Below are 17,856 nucleotides of genomic sequence, written 5' to 3' on the forward strand. Positions count from 1 at the left end.
CTACCATGTGTTCCCTACCTGTCACTACCATGCATTCCCTACCTGTCACTACCATGTGTTCCCTACCTGTCACTACCATGCTTTCCCTACCTGTCACTACCATGTGTTCCCTACCTGTCACTACTCTGTGTTCCCTACCTGTCACTACCATGTGTTCCCTACCTGTCACTACCATGTGTTCCCTACCTGTCACTACTCTGTGTTCCCTACCTGTCACTACCATGTGTTCCCTACCTGTCACTACCATGTGTTCCCTACCTGTCACTACCATGTGTTCCCTACCTGTCACTACTCTGTGTTCCCTACCTGTCACTACCATGTGTTCCCTACCTGTCACTACCATGTGTTCCCTACCTGTCACTACCATGTGTTCCCTACCTGTCACTACCATGCTTTCCCTACCTGTCACTACCATGTGTTCCCTACCTGTCACTACTCTGTGTTCCCTACCTGTCACTACCATGTGTTCCCTACCTGTCACTACTCTGCGTTCCCTACCTGTCACTATGTTCCCTACCTGTCACTATGTTCCCTACCTGTCACTACCATGCTTTCCCTACCTGTCACTACCATGTGTTCCCTACCTGTCACTACTCTGTGTTCCCTACCTGTCACTACCATGTGTTCCCTACCTGTCACTACTCTGTGTTCCCTACCTGTCACTATGTTCCCTACCTGTCACTATGTTCCCTACCTGTCACTACCATGTGTTCCCTACCTGTCACTACCATGCATTCCCTACCTGTCACTACCATGTGTTCCCTACCTGTCACTACCATGCTTTCCCTACCTGTCACTACCATGTGTTCCCTACCTGTCACTACTCTGTGTTCCCTACCTGTCACTACCATGTGTTCCCTACCTGTCACTACCATGTGTTCCCTACCTGTCACTACTCTGTGTTCCCTACCTGTCACTACCATGTGTTCCCTACCTGTCACTACTCTGTGTTCCCTACCTGTCACTACCATGTGTTCCCTACCTGTCACTACCATGCTTTCCCTACCTGTCACTACCATGTGTTCCCTACCTGTCACTACCATGCATTCCCTACCTGTCACTACCATGTGTTCCCTACCTGTCACTACCATGCATTCCCTACCTGTCACTACTCTGTGTTCCCTACCTGTCACTACCATGTGTTCCCTACCTGTCACTACTCTGCGTTCCCTACCTGTCACTATGTTCCCTACCTGTCACTATGTTCCCTACCTGTCACTACCATGCTTTCCCTACCTGTCACTACCATGTGTTCCCTACCTGTCACTACTCTGTGTTCCCTACCTGTCACTACCATGTGTTCCCTACCTGTCACTACTCTGTGTTCCCTACCTGTCACTATGTTCCCTACCTGTCACTATGTTCCCTACCTGTCACTACCATGTGTTCCCTACCTGTCACTACCATGCATTCCCTACCTGTCACTACCATGTGTTCCCTACCTGTCACTACCATGCTTTCCCTACCTGTCACTACCATGTGTTCCCTACCTGTCACTACCATGTGTTCCCTACCTGTCACTACTCTGTGTTCCCTACCTGTCACTACCATGTGTTCCCTACCTGTCACTACCATGCTTTCCCTACCTGTCACTACCATGTGTTCCCTACCTGTCACTACCATGCATTCCCTACCTGTCACTACCATGTGTTCCCTACCTGTCACTACCATGTGTTCCCTACCTGTCACTACCATGCTTTCCCTACCTGTCACTACCATGTGTTCCCTACCTGTCACTACTCTGTGTTCCCTACCTGTCACTACCATGCTTTCCCTACCTGTCACTACCATGTGTTCCCTACCTGTCACTACTCTGTGTTCCCTACCTGTCACTACCATGTGTTCCCTACCTGTCACTACCATGTGTTCCCTACCTGTCACTACCATGTGTTCCCTACCTGTCACTACCATGTGTTCCCTACCTGTCACTACCATGCATTCCCTACCTGTCACTACCATGTGTTCCCTACCTGTCACTACCATGCATTCCCTACCTGTCACTACCATGTGTTCCCTACCTGTCACTACCATGCTTTCCCTACCTGTCACTACCATGTGTTCCCTACCTGTCACTACTCTGTGTTCCCTACCTGTCACTACCATGTGTTCCCTACCTGTCACTACCATGTGTTCCCTACCTGTCACTACCATGTGTTCCCTACCTGTCACTACCATGCATTCCCTACCTGTCACTACTCTGTGTTCCCTACCTGTCACTACTCTGTGTTCCCTACCTGTCACTACCATGTGTTCCCTACCTGTCACTACTCTGTGTTCCCTACCTGTCACTACCATGTGTTCCCTACCTGTCACTACCATGCATTCCCTACCTGTCACTACTCTGTGTTCCCTACCTGTCACTACTCTGTGTTCCCTACCTGTCACCACTCTGTGTTGCCTACCTGTCACTACTCTGTGTTCCCTACCTGTCACTACCATGTGTTCCCTACCTGTCACTACCATGATTGTGTTCCCTACCTGTCACTATGTTCCCTACCTGTCACTACCATGTGTTCCCTACCTGTCACTACCATGCATTCCCTACCTGTCACTACCATGTGTTCCCTACCTGTCACTACCATGTGTTCCCTACCTGTCACTACTCTGTGTTCCCTACCTGTCACTATGTTCCCTACCTGTCACTATGTTCCCTACCTGTCACTACCATGTGTTCCCTACCTGTCACTACCATGTGTTCCCTACCTGTCACTACCATGCATTCCCTACCTGTCACTACCATGTGTTCCCTACCTGTCACTACCATGCATTCCCTACCTGTCACTACCATGTGTTCCCTACCTGTCACTACCATGTGTTCCCTACCTGTCACTACCATGCTTTCCCTACCTGTCACTACCATGTGTTCCCTACCTGTCACTACCATGTGTTCCCTACCTGTCACTATGTTCCCTACCTGTCACTACTCTGTGTTCCCTACCTGTCACTACCATGCTTTCCCTACCTGTCACTACCATGTGTTCCCTACCTGTCACTACCATGTGTTCCCTACCTGTCACTACCATGCATTCCCTACCTGTCACTACCATGCTTTCCCTACCTGTCACTACCATGTGTTCCCTACCTGTCACTACTCTGTGTTCCCTACCTGTCACTACCATGCTTTCCCTACCTGTCACTACCATGTGTTCCCTACCTGTCACTACCATGCTTTCCCTACCTGTCACTACCATGTGTTCCCTACCTGTCACTACTCTGTGTTCCCTACCTGTCACTACCATGTGTTCCCTACCTGTCACTACTCTGTGTTCCCTACCTGTCACTATGTTCCCTACCTGTCACTATGTTCCCTACCTGTCACTACCATGTGTTCCCTACCTGTCACTACCATGCATTCCCTACCTGTCACTACCATGTGTTCCCTACCTGTCACTACCATGTGTTCCCTACCTGTCACTACCATGCTTTCCCTACCTGTCACTACCATGTGTTCCCTACCTGTCACTACTCTGTGTTCCCTACCTGTCACTACCATGTGTTCCCTACCTGTCACTACCATGTGTTCCCTACCTGTCACTACCATGTGTTCCCTACCTGTCACTACCATGTGTTCCCTACCTGTCACTACCATGCATTCCCTACCTGTCACTACCATGTGTTCCCTACCTGTCACTACCATGCATTCCCTACCTGTCACTACCATGTGTTCCCTACCTGTCACTACCATGCTTTCCCTACCTGTCACTACCATGTGTTCCCTACCTGTCACTACTCTGTGTTCCCTACCTGTCACTACCATGTGTTCCCTACCTGTCACTACCATGTGTTCCCTACCTGTCACTACCATGTGTTCCCTGCCTGTCACTACCATGCATTCCCTACCTGTCACTACTCTGTGTTCCCTACCTGTCACTACTCTGTGTTCCCTACCTGTCACTACCATGTGTTCCCTACCTGTCACTATGTTCCCTACCTGTCACTACCATGTGTTCCCTACCTGTCACTACCATGTGTTCCCTACCTGTCACTACTCTGTGTTCCCTACCTGTCACTACCATGTGTTCCCTACCTGTCACTACCATGTGTTCCCTACCTGTCACTATGTTCCCTACCTGTCACTACCATGTGTTCCCTACCTGTCACTACCATGCATTCCCTACCTGTCACTACCATGTGTTCCCTACCTGTCACTACCATGCATTCCCTACCTGTCACTACCATGTGTTCCCTACCTGTCACTACCATGCATTCCCTACCTGTCACTACCATGTGTTCCCTACCTGTCACTACCATGTGTTCCCTACCTGTCACTACCATGTGTTCCCTACCTGTCACTACTCTGTGTTCCCTACCTGTCACTACTCTGTGTTCCCTACCTGTCACTACCATGCTTTCCCTACCTGTCACTACCATGCATTCCCTACCTGTCACTACCATGTGTTCCCTACCTGTCACTACCATGCATTCCCTACCTGTCACTATGTTCCCTACCTGTCACTACCATGTGTTCCCTACCTGTCACTACCATGTGTTCCCTACCTGTCACTACTCTGTGTTCCCTACCTGTCACTACTCTGTGTTCCCTACCTGTCACTACCATGCTTTCCCTACCTGTCACTACCATGCATTCCCTACCTGTCACTACCATGTGTTCCCTACCTGTCACTACCATGCATTCCCTACCTGTCACTACCATGTGTTCCCTACCTGTCACTACCATGTGTTCCCTACCTGTCACTACCATGCTTTCCCTACCTGTCACTACCATGTGTTCCCTACCTGTCACTACTCTGTGTTCCCTACCTGTCACTACCATGCTTTCCCTACCTGTCACTACCATGTGTTCCCTACCTGTCACTACTCTGTGTTCCCTACCTGTCACTACCATGCTTTCCCTACCTGTCACTACTCTGTGTTCCCTACCTGTCACTACCATGCTTTCCCTACCTGTCACTACCATGTGTTCCCTACCTGTCACTACCATGCTTTCCCTACCTGTCACTACCATGTGTTCCCTACCTGTCACTACTCTGTGTTCCCTACCTGTCACTACCATGTGTTCCCTACCTGTCACTACTCTGTGTTCCCTACCTGTCACTACCATGTGTTCCCTACCTGTCACTACTCTGTGTTCCCTACCTGTCACTATGTTCCCTACCTGTCACTATGTTCCCTACCTGTCACTACCATGTGTTCCCTACCTGTCACTACCATGCATTCCCTACCTGTCACTACCATGTGTTCCCTACCTGTCACTACCATGCTTTCCCTACCTGTCACTACCATGTGTTCCCTACCTGTCACTACCATGTGTTCCCTACCTGTCACTACTCTGTGTTCCCTACCTGTCACTACCATGCTTTCCCTACCTGTCACTACCATGTGTTCCCTACCTGTCACTACTCTGTGTTCCCTACCTGTCACTACCATGTGTTCCCTACCTGTCACTACTCTGTGTTCCCTACCTGTCACTACCATGTGTTCCCTACCTGTCACTACCATGCATTCCCTACCTGTCACTACTCTGTGTTCCCTACCTGTCACTACTCTGTGTTCCCTACCTGTCACTACCATGTGTTCCCTACCTGTCACTACTCTGTGTTCCCTACCTGTCACTACCATGTGTTCCCTACCTGTCACTACCATGTGTTCCCTACCTGTCACTATGTTCCCTACCTGTCACTACCATGTGTTCCCTACCTGTCACTACCATGCATTCCCTACCTGTCACTACCATGTGTTCCCTACCTGTCACTACCATGCATTCCCTACCTGTCACTACCATGTGTTCCCTACCTGTCACTACCATGCATTCCCTACCTGTCACTACCATGTGTTCCCTACCTGTCACTACCATGTGTTCCCTACCTGTCACTACCATGTGTTCCCTACCTGTCACTACCATGTGTTCCCTACCTGTCACTACCATGCTTTCCCTACCTGTCACTACCATGTGTTCCCTACCTGTCACTACCATGCTTTCCCTACCTGTCACTACCATGCATTCCCTACCTGTCACTACCATGTGTTCCCTACCTGTCACTACCATGCTTTCCCTACCTGTCACTACCATGCATTCCCTACCTGTCACTACCATGTGTTCCCTACCTGTCACTACCATGCATTCCCTACCTGTCACTACCATGCTTTCCCTACCTGTCACTACTCTGTGTTCCCTACCTGTCACTACCATGCTTTCCCTACCTGTCACTACCATGTGTTCCCTACCTGTCACTACCATGCTTTCCCTACCTGTCACTACCATGTGTTCCCTACCTGTCACTACCATGCTTTCCCTACCTGTCACTACCATGTGTTCCCTACCTGTCACTACTCTGCGTTCCCTACCTGTCACTATGTTCCCTACCTGTCACTATGTTCCCTACCTGTCACTACCATGCTTTCCCTACCTGTCACTACCATGTGTTCCCTACCTGTCACTACTCTGTGTTCCCTACCTGTCACTACCATGTGTTCCCTACCTGTCACTACTCTGTGTTCCCTACCTGTCACTATGTTCCCTACCTGTCACTATGTTCCCTACCTGTCACTACCATGTGTTCCCTACCTGTCACTACCATGCATTCCCTACCTGTCACTACCATGTGTTCCCTACCTGTCACTACCATGCTTTCCCTACCTGTCACTACCATGTGTTCCCTACCTGTCACTACTCTGTGTTCCCTACCTGTCACTACCATGTGTTCCCTACCTGTCACTACCATGTGTTCCCTACCTGTCACTACTCTGTGTTCCCTACCTGTCACTACCATGTGTTCCCTACCTGTCACTACCATGTGTTCCCTACCTGTCACTACCATGTGTTCCCTACCTGTCACTACTCTGTGTTCCCTACCTGTCACTACCATGTGTTCCCTACCTGTCACTACCATGTGTTCCCTACCTGTCACTACCATGTGTTCCCTACCTGTCACTACCATGCTTTCCCTACCTGTCACTACCATGTGTTCCCTACCTGTCACTACTCTGTGTTCCCTACCTGTCACTACCATGTGTTCCCTACCTGTCACTACTCTGCGTTCCCTACCTGTCACTATGTTCCCTACCTGTCACTATGTTCCCTACCTGTCACTACCATGCTTTCCCTACCTGTCACTACCATGTGTTCCCTACCTGTCACTACTCTGTGTTCCCTACCTGTCACTACCATGTGTTCCCTACCTGTCACTACTCTGTGTTCCCTACCTGTCACTATGTTCCCTACCTGTCACTATGTTCCCTACCTGTCACTACCATGTGTTCCCTACCTGTCACTACCATGCATTCCCTACCTGTCACTACCATGTGTTCCCTACCTGTCACTACCATGCTTTCCCTACCTGTCACTACCATGTGTTCCCTACCTGTCACTACCATGTGTTCCCTACCTGTCACTACTCTGTGTTCCCTACCTGTCACTACCATGTGTTCCCTACCTGTCACTACCATGCTTTCCCTACCTGTCACTACCATGTGTTCCCTACCTGTCACTACCATGCATTCCCTACCTGTCACTACCATGTGTTCCCTACCTGTCACTACCATGTGTTCCCTACCTGTCACTACCATGCTTTCCCTACCTGTCACTACCATGTGTTCCCTACCTGTCACTACTCTGTGTTCCCTACCTGTCACTACCATGCTTTCCCTACCTGTCACTACCATGTGTTCCCTACCTGTCACTACTCTGTGTTCCCTACCTGTCACTACCATGTGTTCCCTACCTGTCACTACCATGTGTTCCCTACCTGTCACTACCATGTGTTCCCTACCTGTCACTACCATGTGTTCCCTACCTGTCACTACCATGCATTCCCTACCTGTCACTACCATGTGTTCCCTACCTGTCACTACCATGCATTCCCTACCTGTCACTACCATGTGTTCCCTACCTGTCACTACCATGCTTTCCCTACCTGTCACTACCATGTGTTCCCTACCTGTCACTACTCTGTGTTCCCTACCTGTCACTACCATGTGTTCCCTACCTGTCACTACCATGTGTTCCCTACCTGTCACTACCATGTGTTCCCTACCTGTCACTACCATGCATTCCCTACCTGTCACTACTCTGTGTTCCCTACCTGTCACTACTCTGTGTTCCCTACCTGTCACTACCATGTGTTCCCTACCTGTCACTACTCTGTGTTCCCTACCTGTCACTACCATGTGTTCCCTACCTGTCACTACCATGCATTCCCTACCTGTCACTACTCTGTGTTCCCTACCTGTCACTACTCTGTGTTCCCTACCTGTCACTACCATGTGTTCCCTACCTGTCACTACTCTGTGTTCCCTACCTGTCACTACCATGTGTTCCCTACCTGTCACTACCATGTGTTCCCTACCTGTCACTATGTTCCCTACCTGTCACTACCATGTGTTCCCTACCTGTCACTACCATGCATTCCCTACCTGTCACTACCATGTGTTCCCTACCTGTCACTACCATGTGTTCCCTACCTGTCACTACTCTGTGTTCCCTACCTGTCACTATGTTCCCTACCTGTCACTATGTTCCCTACCTGTCACTACCATGTGTTCCCTACCTGTCACTACCATGTGTTCCCTACCTGTCACTACCATGCATTCCCTACCTGTCACTACCATGTGTTCCCTACCTGTCACTACCATGCATTCCCTACCTGTCACTACCATGTGTTCCCTACCTGTCACTACCATGTGTTCCCTACCTGTCACTACCATGCTTTCCCTACCTGTCACTACCATGTGTTCCCTACCTGTCACTACCATGTGTTCCCTACCTGTCACTATGTTCCCTACCTGTCACTACTCTGTGTTCCCTACCTGTCACTACCATGCTTTCCCTACCTGTCACTACCATGTGTTCCCTACCTGTCACTACCATGTGTTCCCTACCTGTCACTACCATGCATTCCCTACCTGTCACTACCATGCTTTCCCTACCTGTCACTACCATGTGTTCCCTACCTGTCACTACTCTGTGTTCCCTACCTGTCACTACCATGCTTTCCCTACCTGTCACTACCATGTGTTCCCTACCTGTCACTACCATGCTTTCCCTACCTGTCACTACCATGTGTTCCCTACCTGTCACTACTCTGTGTTCCCTACCTGTCACTACCATGTGTTCCCTACCTGTCACTACTCTGTGTTCCCTACCTGTCACTATGTTCCCTACCTGTCACTATGTTCCCTACCTGTCACTACCATGTGTTCCCTACCTGTCACTACCATGCATTCCCTACCTGTCACTACCATGTGTTCCCTACCTGTCACTACCATGTGTTCCCTACCTGTCACTACCATGCTTTCCCTACCTGTCACTACCATGTGTTCCCTACCTGTCACTACTCTGTGTTCCCTACCTGTCACTACCATGTGTTCCCTACCTGTCACTACCATGTGTTCCCTACCTGTCACTACCATGTGTTCCCTACCTGTCACTACCATGTGTTCCCTACCTGTCACTACCATGCATTCCCTACCTGTCACTACCATGTGTTCCCTACCTGTCACTACCATGCATTCCCTACCTGTCACTACCATGTGTTCCCTACCTGTCACTACCATGCTTTCCCTACCTGTCACTACCATGTGTTCCCTACCTGTCACTACTCTGTGTTCCCTACCTGTCACTACCATGTGTTCCCTACCTGTCACTACCATGTGTTCCCTACCTGTCACTACCATGTGTTCCCTGCCTGTCACTACCATGCATTCCCTACCTGTCACTACTCTGTGTTCCCTACCTGTCACTACTCTGTGTTCCCTACCTGTCACTACCATGTGTTCCCTACCTGTCACTACTCTGTGTTCCCTACCTGTCACTACCATGTGTTCCCTACCTGTCACTACCATGTGTTCCCTACCTGTCACTACTCTGTGTTCCCTACCTGTCACTACCATGTGTTCCCTACCTGTCACTACCATGTGTTCCCTACCTGTCACTATGTTCCCTACCTGTCACTACCATGTGTTCCCTACCTGTCACTACCATGCATTCCCTACCTGTCACTACCATGTGTTCCCTACCTGTCACTACCATGCATTCCCTACCTGTCACTACCATGTGTTCCCTACCTGTCACTACCATGCATTCCCTACCTGTCACTACCATGTGTTCCCTACCTGTCACTACCATGTGTTCCCTACCTGTCACTACCATGTGTTCCCTACCTGTCACTACTCTGTGTTCCCTACCTGTCACTACTCTGTGTTCCCTACCTGTCACTACCATGCTTTCCCTACCTGTCACTACCATGCATTCCCTACCTGTCACTACCATGTGTTCCCTACCTGTCACTACCATGCATTCCCTACCTGTCACTACCATGTGTTCCCTACCTGTCACTACCATGTGTTCCCTACCTGTCACTACCATGTGTTCCCTACCTGTCACTACTCTGTGTTCCCTACCTGTCACTACTCTGTGTTCCCTACCTGTCACTACCATGCTTTCCCTACCTGTCACTACCATGCATTCCCTACCTGTCACTACCATGTGTTCCCTACCTGTCACTACCATGTGTTCCCTACCTGTCACTACCATGTGTTCCCTACCTGTCACTACCATGTGTTCCCTACCTGTCACTACCATGTGTTCCCTACCTGTCACTACTCTGTGTTCCCTACCTGTCACTACCATGTGTTCCCTACCTGTCACTACCATGTGTTCCCTACCTGTCAATACCATGCTTTCCCTACCTGTCACTACCATGTGTTCCCTACCTGTCACTACCATGCATTCCCTACCTGTCACTACCATGTGTTCCCTACCTGTCACTACCATGCATTCCCTACCTGTCACTACCATGTGTTCCCTACCTGTCACTACCATGCATTCCCTACCTGTCACTACCATGCTTTCCCTACCTGTCACTACTCTGTGTTCCCTACCTGTCACTACCATGCTTTCCCTACCTGTCACTACCATGTGTTCCCTACCTGTCACTACCATGCTTTCCCTACCTGTCACTACCATGTGTTCCCTACCTGTCACTACTCTGCGTTCCCTACCTGTCACTATGTTCCCTACCTGTCACTATGTTCCCTACCTGTCACTACCATGCTTTCCCTACCTGTCACTACCATGTGTTCCCTACCTGTCACTACTCTGTGTTCCCTACCTGTCACTACCATGTGTTCCCTACCTGTCACTACTCTGTGTTCCCTACCTGTCACTATGTTCCCTACCTGTCACTATGTTCCCTACCTGTCACTACCATGTGTTCCCTACCTGTCACTACCATGCATTCCCTACCTGTCACTACCATGTGTTCCCTACCTGTCACTACCATGCTTTCCCTACCTGTCACTACCATGTGTTCCCTACCTGTCACTACTCTGTGTTCCCTACCTGTCACTACCATGTGTTCCCTACCTGTCACTACCATGTGTTCCCTACCTGTCACTACTCTGTGTTCCCTACCTGTCACTACCATGTGTTCCCTACCTGTCACTACCATGTGTTCCCTACCTGTCACTACCATGTGTTCCCTACCTGTCACTACTCTGTGTTCCCTACCTGTCACTACCATGTGTTCCCTACCTGTCACTACCATGTGTTCCCTACCTGTCACTACCATGTGTTCCCTACCTGTCACTACCATGCTTTCCCTACCTGTCACTACCATGTGTTCCCTACCTGTCACTACTCTGTGTTCCCTACCTGTCACTACCATGTGTTCCCTACCTGTCACTACTCTGCGTTCCCTACCTGTCACTATGTTCCCTACCTGTCACTATGTTCCCTACCTGTCACTACCATGCTTTCCCTACCTGTCACTACCATGTGTTCCCTACCTGTCACTACTCTGTGTTCCCTACCTGTCACTACCATGTGTTCCCTACCTGTCACTACTCTGTGTTCCCTACCTGTCACTATGTTCCCTACCTGTCACTATGTTCCCTACCTGTCACTACCATGTGTTCCCTACCTGTCACTACCATGCATTCCCTACCTGTCACTACCATGTGTTCCCTACCTGTCACTACCATGCTTTCCCTACCTGTCACTACCATGTGTTCCCTACCTGTCACTACTCTGTGTTCCCTACCTGTCACTACCATGTGTTCCCTACCTGTCACTACCATGTGTTCCCTACCTGTCACTACTCTGTGTTCCCTACCTGTCACTACCATGTGTTCCCTACCTGTCACTACTCTGTGTTCCCTACCTGTCACTACCATGTGTTCCCTACCTGTCACTACCATGCTTTCCCTACCTGTCACTACCATGTGTTCCCTACCTGTCACTACCATGCATTCCCTACCTGTCACTACTCTGTGTTCCCTACCTGTCACTACCATGTGTTCCCTACCTGTCACTACCATGTGTTCCCTACCTGTCACTATGTTCCCTACCTGTCACTACCATGTGTTCCCTACCTGTCACTATGTTCCCTACCTGTCACTACCATGATTGTGTTCCCTACCTGTCACTATGTTCCCTACCTGTCACTACCATGTGTTCCCTACCTGTCACTACCATGCTTTCCCTACCTGTCACTACCATGTGTTCCCTACCTGTCACTACCATGCTTTCCCTACCTGTCACTACCATGTGTTCCCTACCTGTCAATACCATGCTTTCCCTACCTGTCACTACCATGTGTTCCCTACCTGTCACTACCATGCATTCCCTACCTGTCACTACCATGTGTTCCCTACCTGTCACTACCATGCATTCCCTACCTGTCACTACCATGTGTTCCCTACCTGTCACTACCATGCATTCCCTACCTGTCACTACCATGCTTTCCCTACCTGTCACTACTCTGTGTTCCCTACCTGTCACTACCATGCTTTCCCTACCTGTCACTACCATGTGTTCCCTACCTGTCACTACCATGCTTTCCCTACCTGTCACTACCATGTGTTCCCTACCTGTCACTACTCTGCGTTCCCTACCTGTCACTATGTTCCCTACCTGTCACTATGTTCCCTACCTGTCACTACCATGCTTTCCCTACCTGTCACTACCATGTGTTCCCTACCTGTCACTACTCTGTGTTCCCTACCTGTCACTACCATGTGTTCCCTACCTGTCACTACTCTGTGTTCCCTACCTGTCACTATGTTCCCTACCTGTCACTATGTTCCCTACCTGTCACTACCATGTGTTCCCTACCTGTCACTACCATGCATTCCCTACCTGTCACTACCATGTGTTCCCTACCTGTCACTACCATGCTTTCCCTACCTGTCACTACCATGTGTTCCCTACCTGTCACTACTCTGTGTTCCCTACCTGTCACTACCATGTGTTCCCTACCTGTCACTACCATGTGTTCCCTACCTGTCACTACTCTGTGTTCCCTACCTGTCACTACCATGTGTTCCCTACCTGTCACTACCATGTGTTCCCTACCTGTCACTACCATGTGTTCCCTACCTGTCACTACTCTGTGTTCCCTACCTGTCACTACCATGTGTTCCCTACCTGTCACTACCATGTGTTCCCTACCTGTCACTACCATGTGTTCCCTACCTGTCACTACCATGCTTTCCCTACCTGTCACTACCATGTGTTCCCTACCTGTCACTACTCTGTGTTCCCTACCTGTCACTACCATGTGTTCCCTACCTGTCACTACTCTGCGTTCCCTACCTGTCACTATGTTCCCTACCTGTCACTATGTTCCCTACCTGTCACTACCATGCTTTCCCTACCTGTCACTACCATGTGTTCCCTACCTGTCACTACTCTGTGTTCCCTACCTGTCACTACCATGTGTTCCCTACCTGTCACTACTCTGTGTTCCCTACCTGTCACTATGTTCCCTACCTGTCACTATGTTCCCTACCTGTCACTACCATGTGTTCCCTACCTGTCACTACCATGCATTCCCTACCTGTCACTACCATGTGTTCCCTACCTGTCACTACCATGCTTTCCCTACCTGTCACTACCATGTGTTCCCTACCTGTCACTACTCTGTGTTCCCTACCTGTCACTACCATGTGTTCCCTACCTGTCACTACCATGTGTTCCCTACCTGTCACTACTCTGTGTTCCCTACCTGTCACTACCATGTGTTCCCTACCTGTCACTACTCTGTGTTCCCTACCTGTCACTACCATGTGTTCCCTACCTGTCACTACCATGCTTTCCCTACCTGTCACTACCATGTGTTCCCTACCTGTCACTACCATGCATTCCCTACCTGTCACTACCATGTGTTCCCTACCTGTCACTACCATGCATTCCCTACCTGTCACTACTCTGTGTTCCCTACCTGTCACTACCATGTGTTCCCTACCTGTCACTACCATGTGTTCCCTACCTGTCACTATGTTCCCTACCTGTCACTACCATGTGTTCCCTACCTGTCACTATGTTCCCTACCTGTCACTACCATGTGTTCCCTACCTGTCACTATGTTCCCTACCTGTCACTACCATGTGTTCCCTACCTGTCACTACCATGCTTTCCCTACCTGTCACTACCATGTGTTCCCTACCTGTCACTACCATGCTTTCCCTACCTGTCACTACCATGTGTTCCCTACCTGTCACTACTCTGTGTTCCCTACCTGTCACTACCATGCTTTCCCTACCTGTCACTACCATGTGTTCCCTACCTGTCACTACTCTGTGTTCCTTACCTGTCACTATGTTCCCTACCTGTCACTACCATGTGTTCCCTACCTGTCACTACCATGTGTTCCCTACCTGTCACTACCATGTGTTCCCTACCTGTCACTACCATGCATTCCCTACCTGTCACTACCATGTGTTCCCTACCTGTCACTACCATGCTTTCCCTACCTGTCACTACCATGTGTTCCCTACCTGTCACTACTCTGTGTTCCCTACCTGTCACTACCATGTGTTCCCTACCTGTCACTACCATGTGTTCCCTACCTGTCACTATGTTCCCTACCTGTCACTACCATGTGTTCCCTACCTGTCACTACCATGCTTTCCCTACCTGTCACTATGTTCCCTACCTGTCACTATGTTCCCTACCTGCCACTACCATGCTTTCCCTACCTGTCACTATGTTCCCTACCTGTCACTACCATGTGTTCCCTACCTGTCACTATGTTCCCTACCTGTCACTACCATGTGTTCCCTACCTGTCACTATGTTCCCTACCTGCCACTACCATGCTTTCCCTACCTGTCACTATGTTCCCTACCTGTCACTACCATGCGTTCCCTACCTGTTACTATGTTCCCTACCTGTCACTACCATGCTTTCCCTACCTGTCACTGTGTTCCCTACCTGTCACTACCATGCATTCCCTACCTGTCACTATGTTCCCTACCTGTCACTACCATGCTTTCCCTACCTGTCACTATGTTCCCTACCTGTCACTACCATGCGTTCCCTACCTGTTACTATGTTCCCTACCTGTCACTACCATGCTTTCCCTACCTGTCACTATGTTCCTTACCTGTCACTACCATGCTTTCCCTACCTGTCACTATGTTCCTTACCTGTCACTACCATGCTTTCCCTACCTGTCACTATGTTCCCTACCTGTCACTACCATGCTTTCCCTACCTGTCACTATGTTCCCTACCTGTCACTACCATGCTTTCCCTACCTGTCACTATGTTCCTTACCTGTCACTACCATGCTTTCCCTACCTGTCACTATGTTCCTTACCTGTCACTACCATGCTTTCCCTACCTGTCACTATGTTCCCTACCTGTCACTACCATGCTTTCCCTACCTGTCACTGTGTTCCCTACCTGTCACTACCATGCTTTCCCTACCTGTCACTATGTTCCCTACCTGTCACTACCATGCATTCCCTACCTGTCACTGTGTTCCCTACCTGTCACTACCATGCTTTCCCTACCTGTCACTATGTTCCCTACCTGTCACTACCATGCATTCCCTACCTGTCACTATGTTCCCTACCTGTCACTACCATGCTTTCCCTACCTGTCACTATGTTCCCTACCTGTCACTACCATGCATTCCCTACCTGTATGGTTTCGTTGGCTTTCTGCAGGTCGGTCAGCAGCTTCTCGTTGTCACCCATGGTCTGCTTGTGACTGGTCATGGCATCCTCCAGCGACCCCTTCAGCTTCTCTATCTTGTCCTTCTGTAATGAGACATCACACTGCTGGTTATTATGCTAAAACAGTACGACCCAGAGTATGTACATGTGAATTTATGCACTTGCGTTATCTGTGCACACATGTGTTTGAGAGTACAGTGGTACTCCCCATGTAAGACCTCCAAAAATCTGACAAATTTAGGTCTTAAAAGGGGGGGGGGGGTCTTACATGGGGGGTGAGGTAAGGTCATAAAAAGACAGTGAGAGAGAAAAAGTCAGTGACAGAGAGAAGCGGTAAAATTGTCATGTCCAAGAATCACTGACTCCATCACGGCTTTTTCTTGGATGAGTCTTCCTGTGATGGGTATGTTGCATCGACGTGCATCACAAAACCAACTCCAAACGCGTTCGTTGAGGTCACCATAAATACATTTCCTTGCCTTGGAGTATTTGCGGTCACAATTTTCGCCGGTCTCCCATCGATTGACCACGTTTTCTTGGTCGCTGACGATCGATTGAATCTGAGTTTTTCCTACCTCAAACGACCGCGCGATCGAAATTGCCGTTTCGCCCTTACGGCTCCGTTTCACCACTTCCATCCTCTGTTCCAGAGTCAAAATTTTCCTCTTCTTTCCGCGCGATTGAACGTTTGAAGTTGAAGGAGAGTTCGAGTCGAAGAAGAAGATCGTTGATGCTCGCACGTGTCAGAGACATAGATAGAAGAGATGCGAAGCGCTGTCTTCCCGCTTGCGTTATCCTCGCCTACGGCAGGGGCAAGTAATCCTCCCACTAGCGCCAAGCTGGCAATTGTTCGCGTACTCTTCGCCTACGACAGGGGCAAGTAATCCTCCCATGACTGGCGCCAAGCTGGCAATTGTTGTGTTTTTAAAGAGTTATAACTGTTTCATAGAAAATCATAGATAATAAAACATGCAAAATGTTGATTATTTGCACTAAGAGAAACAGAAAATCACAAGAAGAAGACTATTGCATTATTTGGTGATTAGAAGATGAATCCTAAAGTAAGCAATTTCGCTCATTTCTCCTTAAAAACTTTGTATCCACACGCCAGTGTATGTGCGAGAACCACTTGAGTGAGACTTATAAGCATCAAATTTAATTACAGCGCGTCAAAAATTATACAAACAGATTAATGTATACACCAGTAATGCATTTGCCAGTCAAGGGAAAGCAAAGTTTCGCACAAAAGAAAATATTAGCTCCCAAACATTGCCTCCACGCACAATGGACTTAGAAACAATGGCCGCAAGAACCGAAGGAACCGTTTTTGACTCACTTCGGGAAGCCAATCCTCTCAAATGCATTCGTGTGCACACTATTGAAGCTACAGAATATGAATCAAGTTTACTTACCACTGATATCTCTCGTCTGAAGCTGGATATATCCAAAGAAATATGACAGAAAAGCACTTCAAATCGGTGTCAGAGAGCAAGCGAACAACAACTTAGTACGGGATGGCGCGAGGTCACGCTGACCGAGCGCGGCCCGCGTAGCCTAAGAGTTCACGCGAGCGGCCCTCGCTTCGCATCTCTGTATGTATGTCTCTGCACGTGTGTTTGTTGATTTTTCGAAAGGAAGTGGACAAAGAAAAGGGCATGTTGGGATCGTAAAATTGTGAACGCCGGACATGCGCAATCGAGACCTAAACGCGTCGTCTGTTATATTTCCGGCCGAGTGATTTTTGCGATCTTTTTTCAGAGATTCAAGCAAAACGTTACGATTTTTTGTTAGGTTTTGATTTGAAAATGTCGTTACAAGGTCGCAAATTGTAACAACTAGTCGGTCGCAAATCGGGTTCTGGGGGGAGTCGGCCATGGGGGGTGATTTATATAGCAAAACTAATCCGTCAGCAAGAATGAGGTCTGAGAAGGGAGAGG

The 17,856-nt window shown here is 49.2% G+C and overlaps 1 protein-coding gene across 1 annotated transcript in view; it reads right to left on the reverse strand.

Annotated features, from left to right (window-relative positions):
• The window catches only part of LOC138945817 (centrosomal protein of 63 kDa-like), a 95,694-nt gene that overhangs the window by 48,478 nt on the left and 29,360 nt on the right, over positions 1-17,856 (reverse strand). The window contains exon 9 of the mRNA XM_070317322.1: positions 15,884-16,003. Coding sequence (XP_070173423.1) covers positions 15,884-16,003 — 120 coding nt within the window. The remainder of the gene's footprint in view (positions 1-15,883; positions 16,004-17,856) is intronic.

This window comes from Littorina saxatilis, linkage group LG13 (genome assembly GCF_037325665.1).
Source record: "Littorina saxatilis isolate snail1 linkage group LG13, US_GU_Lsax_2.0, whole genome shotgun sequence".
NCBI lineage: Eukaryota > Metazoa > Mollusca > Gastropoda > Littorinimorpha > Littorinidae > Littorina > Littorina saxatilis.